Here is an 11,195-nt window from a genome sequence, read left to right on the forward strand (position 1 = left end):
GGCTACGTGACACACAGCATGGTGAAATTACAATGGTCATCCTTGCCTTGCAGAAACACTCAGCAAGTTAATGCTGCCACCTATTGTTGGACAGAAATAACGTCATAGCGTGGCCACTCCCTCATGCTTTGTAATGTATGTATGACCTCTGCCCTGCAGGTCAGCAGGAGTAACTCGTGGAATCAAATCTACGCATTCAATCAGATCAGGTTTGGAAACCCGGAAGAAATCCTGCTCATCCATTTAAGCTCACATTTCAGGTTTGAAGAGTGAAAACAATTGGCAGGAATGTTTCTTGCTCCTAAACCACTCCTTAGACAAATGTTGCGTAAACATAACAGGTGCCTCTCACAGAGAAAATCTGATGGCATTGTTGCAAAAAGAGTTCTCATCAGTGGGCAACCTCTTTAAAGAAATATTTGACAGGATTATAAAATGAGTCATGAATCATTGCAGGGAATCTATCTCTAAATTCAAATGATTTAATATTTATAGCTTCAGTAACCAAGTTAATCATTTCAGAATATTACCTGGTGAATACCAACCATTACTTAAAAAAGTAACAGCAATTAAAAGAAAAAATATCTTAATTGCAGATTATTGCTGTACTGTACAGAGATCAAAATAAATATATTTGTATGGTAATATAAAAACATTTTTTTTCTTCCTATAACATGATATTTTATCTGACACAACAAAGAAGAAACTTTATTTAAAAAAAATGTTTTGACTCAAGTGCATATTTCAATGAGTGACATGTTCAATGTCACGTTTCAATTCATTCATTGTCAGAGAAAAAAAATAAAAAAGTGAATTCACTGAAGTAAGATCATTTCAGTTCACCCACTGCCCCACAGTCAAGCTGCCACTCCTGCAGGCAAAGTCCACAGTCTAGTGTCTCATAATCCCCAGCCACCTTCAAGCGTCTCCCTGAATTTCCATCATAAATAAATTTAAAACAAGTTAAGGCCAACCCGAGCATCTTCAGATTTCAACAGTCTTTTCTTTGTCCTCCATCTGTAACCGTTCATTCAGTATGCCCCCAAGCTCCACAGCAGGAGGTCCTTCTGGATCAATGTTGAGTTGGCTCCTCAAAGCCCAAGTCTGACGAAGGGGACGAGAGGTGCCAGAGTTTCCCTGATGGGGAGACAGGGAGGTCAGCTGAAGGTCCAGTGCTGGTAGAGGTTGCCAGCATTACAGTGGTCCATCTGAGGCTGGTCTCCATTCAGCCATAAACATTTCCCACTACTGGGATTGTACAGCTGATTGTCCTGGAGAGTAGCATCAGAAAAAAAGGTGAAACAATATAGAAGCCAAACTGAATATCAAAATACCAACAGATTATATTTGAACTATTCTTTTAATCATTTATATGCTGAATAAAGGCGACTTTTCAGGATAATGCGCTTATTCGCTTTCTTTCCAAGTTAGATATGATAAATACTACTCTCATGTTTGTCCGATAAATGTAAAGCTACAGTCAGCAACTAGTTAGCTTAGCTTAATTTAAAGACAGGGCAGAAGGGGAAATACGTACAAAAAAAACAAAGAAATAAGAAAAAGAAACAAACAAAAATAAATTTGTCGTAGGATTTTGGGGCCATGTGCCAGAATACTTCTTGGCTGGGTGCCTGTCTTCCTGTAGTCTCTGCTAGTTGCCTGGCAACGTCACAGTGACAACGTCACAGTGACAACAAGAGTCAGGAAGCTCAATGATTTGCCTGATTGTATGCTAAGCTAAGTAGCACTTAGCTAGCTGTAGCCGTATACTTAGTAGACAGATATGATAGTGATATTCATCTTGTCATCTAACTCTGGGCAAAAAAAAGAAAAAAGGCCATTCTATTCTTAAACTCGGCTCCAAATGTCCCTCACCTCTGTAAAGACCCACTCCTGTTCTGCTGCCACCCTAGTGCCCTTCCCCCTCTGGTCGCATATCAAGATCTTCACCGTCTCTGGCTGGGGTGTGGCATGAAGACACAGCTGCTTTCCAATATTATGACGCAGCTCCTGATGAGACGTGTACTCAAAGTACTAGAAGAAACAATCATCCAATCAGAGACCTAACTCTAAGAGAACATAATCTTCATGTCTTAATTTCACATGTGTGAGTCAATAGTCATTGTACCTGGTTGCCTCCCATGTTGTGACACTGGTACATAATCACAGATTTACCTCCCTGGTTACCCTCTCCAACATCCAGACAAGTTTTAGATCCAGAGTTTCTAATCTGGTGCAAACACATACACAAATAACAGTAAGATACAGCCACGGTTATGTTATATGAGCGGTGTATTATATCATTAATATGCAAATACAGACAAAGGGAAACGTCACGTACTGCTCCAGATTTTTCTGGGTTTAAGTCTGGAATGAAGATCTCTGGGTAGATGGTGTTTAAATACCAGGTGAAGTTCTTGCACTTAAGCTTCTCTCTCAGATTGAGGCGATCAGAGATGTCCCCATACTTATTCTATAAACATAAGAAATGGAAATATTATAATAAATAAACACATACAATTACGCAGTCTCATATCAACTTGTTGCAGCACGGAGTACAAATTCTAGTCAAATGAAAAATGTTGTGGAAGAAGGTTAATAAATGTAATTGTATCCATGTGCATTTAACAATTGAACAGTGTTACTCCCATCAGCAGGTCACACTGACCTCACTGGCTATAACTGCAGCGTCCTTGTTGCGGCGATAGAAAATCTTCTTGTAGTCGTCCATCCAGACCTCAGCCAGGCGTACCTGGTTGCGAGTGATGACTGATGTGCCCTTGGGGAAGGTGTGGGGGCTCTTGGTGCGGAAGACATGACCAACTAGAGAACAAGGGATGATCTCAAGCTGACCCCCACACTGCCACACCTGTGAATCACATTTGATGCAGGTAGAAATTCAGACTCTAGCTTGACAATGAAGAAGAAGGAGACTAAAATAATGTGTGGAAGCGCAGATAAAGAGACCAACCCTGAACGACATCTCCACATTTTCACCGCCCCAGATCTCCATCTTGTCATCATATGTTCCAATGTGTTCAAAGTACTTCTTTGAGATTGAGAAAAGGCCGCCGGCAAAAGTAGGGGTTCTGAAATTTTCAGAGGCAGATCAAAGCTTTAGACACTTAAATGATATAGGATTGTCTGAGTGAGACCAACATGATCCTTCTTACTTTACAGGGTAGGTTTCATCCTTGCGCAGCTTCGCCGCTTCCTCAGGGATTGGCTCCCAGCCAAAACTCAAGCTCCAGTCAAAAATTCCCCGGTTGTAAGCGTGGCTGGAGGGTGCAGGCTTGAAGAACTGAAAGTTTTCAAGGTCAATGGTGGAGATCTCCGGACTAACCACAGCTGTAGGTTCCTCAACAATACGGGCCAACAGCGGCTCTAACCAACCATGGTAACACTCACCTAGAAAGGGAGGAAGGACAGAGATTACTTCATACCTACTTCTTAACCTCTTAAAAAAGGTGATATTGATAACCACTAAGCCATTAGATATTGCACTCTCCCTCCAACTGTTCCATTGTATTCGCTTCATAACAATTGATTGTCAGTTCTGTCAAGGATGCATGTAGCAGTGTGCATCTTTACTTATAGTACAGCTATGTTGTGGAGCAGGGGTTTGACAGGATTGGCAGAGATTCAGAAAGTAAACATATTATGGTTGAGTGGTCCATGAAATATGTTTTCTTTTTGAGAGAGTGCAACATCTAGTGGCTTAGTGGTTATCAATAGCCCCTTTTTGACAGACATGTCAAGTGTTTCAAGCTTCATAACGTAGTCTATGGGAATCTTCGGATATGGCTAGCTAGATTTAGGTCACATTTAGCTTGTCATCTAAATCGGTTGTGTAGTGCAGGCCACACAGCTCAACTTATTCCGACTTGTTTTTTAGTCGCCCAACCACTAAAACCCTTCTAATGGGCATCTTCGTTATAGTCAACATTGTTTTAGTGAACAACAACGATGAGTAACTAAAAGCATGCACTAATACCAATGTCACCTCAGTGATTGAAGCTCCTTCTGAAATTGTAATTGTATTGTTATTTGGACGATTAAGCTCTTAATGTCAAACTTAGCCATTTAGCCGCTTTCCCCCCCCACACTAACTGGGGATCACGGACAACCGAGATACCAACGTCATTATACAATTGGCTTACAAGACATGTTAGCAGCGGCAACCAAACGTCAGATATCTTCCGCAAAGATAAACAAAACATTCATTTTGGACCTGTCAATTTGTATTATTTCACAATCATACAAAATGTAAAAAAAAAAAAAAAAAGGAGAAAGCAATATCTTTCGTATTTATTGTTTTATAAAAGCTGGTGGTTGTATTTAAACATATATTTCTCCATTATAACGCTCAAAGTAGCAAGGTCTATGCTTTTCCTTTAATGTTTAGTCTATCTATTGCCAAAGTAGGGAACACAATAATGACTGAGCCTATGGCCTCGCTGATGAAAATATGGCAATATTTATATATTTGCAGTACAAACTGTGTGTCTGTGACAATATTCAAGGAGGAAAATGCTGAATTGCAGTTTACCTTCACTGTATAAGGACAAAAACAATTGAACTATGTGCACATTTCTGAAAACGTAAAGCTCATGTATCAACAAAAAGACTGAGCATAATTCCATTGATTTCACTCAAAAATTAATTCTAAAAATCAACCAGGACTGAAATCTGAAGGATTACTTTAACACAAATATTTTATTTTAGAAAGTTATGATCAGGGAAAATCCTGAATTATAAATTGTAAATTATTTTTTTATTTTGGATGGATGGACCTTAATATCAGGCAAAAAATAAAAATCTAATGAACTATAGGAAATATTAACCACTTTTTTTTGCAGTAGTGCAAGTATGTACATTTCTAGTAAAGAGGGAAAACCACACATTAGCGCTATTCCCAATGAGCGACACACAGCTGCCAATGTGCCAATGTGGCTGTTGTTCTTGTGGTTGTGAGTGCGCGTTCTCACAGTGTGCGTCGAGAAAGGTTAGGATTTCGCCTTGAGCGATGCTGGCACCCAGCAGCCTGGCAGTGATGAGGCCCTTCCTCTCAAGCTGCCTCACAACACGGACAATCTTCAGCGGAAGCACAAATTCCTCCAGTTGGCTTTTTAGGTGATCTGCGGAAAATACAAACAACATTATCATGTCCGTTTCGTCTTCGTTTAAATTAAAACAAAAAATGCTCCAGTGGTTGAAGCTCTTACCTTGTTGGGTGTGGTTACGGATGCAACAGAGCTCACTTTGAGCCACACCGTAATGAGTCGAGTTTGGTCAGAGGTACAACAAAATTACGGCCAGAGGCTGCCTATGAAACTACTATTTTCATCAATAATAATAATAATAATAATAATAATAATAGTAGTTTATAGATACAATAATATAGCAGCTTGCTGCCCAGAATAAGTAAAAGAAACAATACAATATATACCAGAGACCACTGCCAGAAAGAAATAGCAATGAAGTGGAAACGCTGCTGGTAAATCTGGATCACACTTCCCCTCTATGAGCAAACTGTATATGACCCACAATGCACACTGGCCATTTCTCTAAGGTTTCGGTCTAAATTAATCTGGCAACCACCTTGTCGAAACGCTATGAAAGCGCTGCAGCTCTGGTCCCAAAAAAGAGAAGTTGGTTTCTTTTAATAGTAGGAAATACAGCGGATACAGAAGGTAACGGCACATTAGCTTCTGACAAAGAGAATATTTCAACCTTATAATTATTATTAATATAAATTAGTGGTGAGCACCAACTAAACCACAGACTCTCTCCATATATATATATATATATATATATATATATATATATATATATATATATATATATATATATATATATATATATATATATATATATATATATAGTGCTCACCACTAATTTATATTTCACTGAAGCCAGCCTTGTAGACATACTCGTAGTGAAATAAGAAATACACAACATAATTTTCTTGTATGACACCCCACCTGCCTGTTACTCTGTGTGCAAGCTGTTAAAAATCCCAAGCCGACATCATTCTTATCAAAGCTCGCAGCTTACAGTGACTGGCACGCTTCCCTGAAAACTCTGAAGGTCAATTCAATTAATAAATCACTTATAACTTGAGACTTTATGATTTTCAGATTGTGCTCCTGTAGCTGTGTGAGAAATTACTCACTTAAGCTTCCTGGTGATTTTCGGTCATGCTGTTTGAAAATGTTTCTTCATCGTCTAAATGTTCTGCTAGACATGCCCAGTTTACAGTGTGTACAAGTGTTCGACATCATCTTTACATTATAAAATACAATGTCGGTACTACACAGAGGGCGGGTTTTCTGTTCCTCTTTACTGCTATTCTTTACTGCTTAGCACCGACAGTTCCCTTCTTAATCTTCTTGTCTGTTAAATATTTAGTTTATATTAGCTTTGTTGAAATGTCAACAGGTAAGCAGAACGACTGAGCTTTGTTCCTTACTTACTACCTGATTAAGAGCAGAAATAGGAATTAATAAAGTCATGAACCTTAACTCCCCTTACTGTCGTCAAAGTCGCAAACAAGGTATTTTATATTTTTCTGTCAGTGAGGCCTTAGTTATGTTCTGTCATTAGTTTGTACTCTTATTTTTCGCACCTGCAACACTGGCGTCATCTACCAAGATGATCTCTTTGAGTAGGATAGCAGGAGACGTGTGCAGGACACTGTAGACCGTCCTGAGGAGGGTAGACCAAGCCTCGTTGTGGAAGACAATAATAACACTGGTGGAAGGCAGAGCAGGACAGAGATGAAACTTCCTCTCCACGCACCTAAGCCACATCAGAATACAAAGAAGTGTGCAAAGGTGAGAGGCATATCTGATTAAACAAGTCACGCAAGGTCCTGCAGAGCCACGTATAACAGACCATTGTTTGCAGATATTCAAGGTCTGGTCACCAATACTTTAAATAGAACATTGAGCACAGTCATAAACAATCAGCTCACTTAAAAAGCCTCTCGAAAAAGAAATAGCTCAAGGCCTATCGAGCCTGTGACAAACATATAGTGAGTGGAAGTATTTGCATGCCAGATAATACCTTAGTCTCAATTACTTAGCACTGCTATGCATTTAGTTTTGTGGTTACACTCAGATGATCCTTTTAACCAAGTGACTTTCCAGGAAAGTGTAGACACAATATTAAAATGCATGTAAATAATCTACTGCTCCAAGACCCAGGATATTATCTGGTCGACTGTGTACGTGTCGACACTCTCCAAACTATCTCAGATTATCTTGAGAACATGTTCTTACTCTGAAGGCCTTGTGTCATCCCCAAGACTACGGCTGAGTGAGATACGGTCACTGGCAAACTGGTTGAAACAGTGCCTCGTCATTCCCTCCTCCTTCTCCTTCACCTCGTCTGGAGACATGTGGTCTTGCTTGAATGCTATCCCATCAGCCCCAGGGCTTCTGGGGTCCTGAGGCGGTCTCTCAAGGTGAGGTTTGAGGTCAGCCCGAGTGTAGAATCCAGCAGGGCATTTGGCGTCCTGGGTTGGCTGCTGCTCTATTGCCGGTGCCTGAGGAGCTTTGATCTGGAAGCCAATGTTGTTGACAGCCTCCCTGACCATGATCATCACCTTATCCTTCTTGACCACCAGCTCCTGAAACCAGGGGTCACCAGCAGGGGAAGACCCAACATCCCTCTGGAGAACCACTAGGATCACCATGAAGAGAGTCCCCCCAAGGAGCACCAGTTTCAGGAGGGACATGCGCCGGCGTAGGAATGGACGCATGTTTCGCAATGGTGTTGCTCTCAGGGCTGTTAAAAACAGAAAACAATATTTTGTCCCCAAGACACATGCTGTAAAATGTTTGTGCGTGTTACAGTTAGAGTTCCAGCCAAGCTCTGAAAAACACTTTATTCAAAACAAACTCCTCTGTAACCCTTACCTGCTTTTCCTCACTAAACATTCAGTTAGCTATTACTGAAGCCGAAAACAAAAGACGACCAGCAACAGGAACATTTCTTAAACCGGTTTGTGCGTCTCTGCAAGTGTCATAGCAGCAGGAAGTCTTGCCAACCTTGCACCTCCTGGTCTCTTCAGGAAACAGTCCCACAAGACTGGCGGAGAGAACAGGGAGGCAGAGAGTGTGAACAAACACACCACACCTCTCAGTAAACACCTGAATTCACCTGCTCCGGACACAGTCCTCCAGGACCCACGTGGCAGCAGCTGACACAACCGGCAACTCCCTCACCCGTTAATGAGTGACAATGCCTTTCTTGGACACCTGCTACAATTACACCCAGTAATGATCACCCATAATGATCAACTGTCATCTGGTACAGGATGTAGAGTTTGCTACGTGGAGCATGACAGGACCACAACATCACCCAGCCGTGGCAAAATAAGAGGATGTTTCCTGCTATGTGAAACAGGATATCACTGCAATGTGGGACATATGCGTGTCAGTGGGTGGTCACTGTTCAGTTAAGAGACTCACTCTTACTTGTTCATAATTAATTTACTCTATTCTCAAGCCAGCCTCCTTCATAATTGATTCAAGAGGACACTCTTTTGGTGTTCCAACAAAAAAGGTAACAACCAGTTGTCTCTAACTGGACCAACCAGGACAGGTTGATCCAGTTTTAAAATCACCAGTTACAACAAAGGAAGAAAAAAAAAACAATCAGACAATATTATAAATAAATATTATGTGAGCTTGGAAATCTGTATTAGAGTGAAAAATGATCATGTCCCCTTTGATCAACTTTCTAACAGAAACACAATGGTACAAATCAAACCGTTATTAATATTTCTCAACACCTTAAAGTAACTAGAAACACAAGTAAAAGGTGCCGCCTAGTGACGAAAGCAATTCCGCAAAACGATGCATGACAGCAAAATGAAAGAGGAAGAGTATATTTCCTGTAATTCAGAATATGTCAAAGTTAAAGACATGGCTTATCTCTTTTCGGCTTAGATAGCGTTTACGTGACAATTGAATGAAACCTGCTAGTACATCTCACTGATGACACTTAGACGCTGTTGAAGAGTGAGTATTATAATGTAAATGCCACAACTTACCTCAAATTGACGAACCTGTTTCCGTGTATTTCTTTATTAGTTTGGAAAGTTTCCAGGTGAGCACGCAGCGGCTTTCCCGTTTCTTAAAGTTGTGGGACTGGAGCTTTGAGCAGCGAACCAGGATGCAGCGGTTACGTCGCCTCCCGGCTTTTCCTTTGAACCGAACAGGTGCCATTCGTTGAAGTGATTAGCTGAAGCGAGTCCTCTGCTGGCCGCGCGACACACTTCCATGCAAGCGCGTTAAAGGAGACTTTCATCGAAAACAGAGCACATGGCTCCTGGGATTGAAATAGTATTCAATATGTATCAAATACGAGAGAAGAAACTCAAAACTCAAAACGCGATGAAATAAAGAGTTACAATCAAATCAAATCGAAACAAGAAAAGAAAAAAAATCATACAATTCAGACATACAAAAACGTACATTTAGGTAAAAATAGTATTTCATATTAAAATTATAAAGACTATTAGAAATATATGAGATACATAGTCACAATGTACAAAAGAAAAAGTATAGAACAGTGTAGTACACACACTTTACAAGTCCCTGTATCTTGAGCCTATTATAGTAACATTAGTGCTTTTTCATCAGGGATTAGGAGGAATTTATGTCGCTTAATTAATGTTCAGCATAAAGCGAACATTGCCATTATCTCAAAAGAAATTCATTATTCATGTGCAATTAAATACTCTCTCTGTATCACCCTCTTGAAACTCTAGACTGATTTATTCAGAAAAGGAGAAGGAGGCTTCTCTCAGGTTACTGTCTCAGGGAGAAATCTTGATTGCAGACTGCTGATTGATCCAAGAGCCTCGTAGAAATAAAATAACAAATAAAATAAACACAACCAATGCCAAAACAGCAATTTATTAATTTATTGTCCAAAGGTAAATTAATCAAATCAATCATTGCACTATTTCTTAAACAAATGCAAATGCAAATGTTTAGTTGACCTTTCATTTTAAGGACAGAGAAAGCAAGGGTGTTTTGTGTAGCCGATGAAGGCGCATTTTTGGGCTCAGACCGAAAAGTGAGCCTATCAACACCAGGTGTAACGCTCATCTAAATGTAAAATACACTTCACTTTTCATCAAACGTGGTGTCCAATACATTTGGCCTCTAATGGAATGTAAAGGCAATGTATAGTGTGTTCCTTCAGAAGCAGTTTCATTGTGGACAAAGATAGTAATTATTACATACATTCATTCGATTATTGTTTCAAAATACTAATTTAGGGGGTAGAAGCCTCCATGTGCCAAATATAACCAGATGGGGTCAAACACTGTTGTGTAAAGTTGTGAATATTGGTCCATGAAGTATGCAGATCTTGGAACTGCATAATCTCAAAGCAATACTTGTAAGCAGACAAAGAATTCCTGCATACAGTTCATCCCAAAGTCATTAGGAAACCACTTTACGTTCACAATTGTAACACAATCCAAAATACATGTTTCATAGGCTTTTGCTTATTTAGGAGTGAAATCAGTCAAAACCAGTAAAAGGCGAAGTAGACAATTCTCTTCAAATTATCGTTTTGACACGCGAAATCAGGAATGGAGACACAACTTCGAGGAATAATATAAAACATGCCTTGCAGCAACCAGTTTGGCAAGAACGCATCGTCATACAGTATCATACAAACCTCACAGTGAAAAGTTACAGTATGCCCCTAGATAAAGATCAGCATTTAGCCCCCACCACACACACGCACGCACGCACGCACGCACGCACGCACACACGCACACACACACACACACACACACACACACACACACACACACACACTTATATAAAACGTTTCATAACAGTTTCAGAATCTCTCTTCAGTACCAGGATACTAATGCAACTATTCTTCCTTCATTTCATACTTCTTGTTTTTGGCTTGAACCAAAAGTACAATGCAGGGAGCGAGTAATCGATCGCACGTTTCAGTGCACCACAGCCTTGTGTCCTGACTGTGGCTAATCACAGGCTAAAAGAAACAAAGAAGGCCCTGATAAGAAACACAGAAGTCCAAGCCAAGGTTATTGTGGGTGTTTTCTATCTGCGTATGTGTGCATGTGTTCTCCTTCATGAATAAGTCACAACAACAAAAGAAAGCGTTCGTCCCCGTCAACGACAGTGACGTTACCA

General features: G+C 40.2%; 1 protein-coding gene across 1 annotated transcript; it reads right to left on the reverse strand.

Moving 5' to 3' along the window:
- Window positions 1–598: 598 nt before the first annotated feature.
- galnt6 (UDP-N-acetyl-alpha-D-galactosamine:polypeptide N-acetylgalactosaminyltransferase 6 (GalNAc-T6)) lies at window positions 599–7,765 on the reverse strand (the record flags this gene model as incomplete). Its single annotated transcript, XM_079226730.1, has 10 exons — window positions 599–1,271; window positions 1,876–2,034; window positions 2,129–2,230; window positions 2,342–2,473; window positions 2,669–2,869; window positions 2,972–3,089; window positions 3,174–3,408; window positions 4,989–5,138; window positions 6,629–6,801; window positions 7,284–7,765. The coding sequence occupies 10 exons, from the start codon at window positions 7,763–7,765 to the stop codon at window positions 1,158–1,160; spliced, it is 1,866 nt and encodes a 621-aa protein (XP_079082856.1). The 3' UTR covers window positions 599–1,157.
- Between the last annotated feature and the right edge of the window lie 3,430 nt (window positions 7,766–11,195).

Source organism: Taurulus bubalis, assembly GCF_910589615.1.
Source record: "Taurulus bubalis genome assembly, chromosome: 11".
In the NCBI taxonomy this organism is placed as follows: Eukaryota; Metazoa; Chordata; class Actinopteri; order Perciformes; family Cottidae; genus Taurulus; species Taurulus bubalis.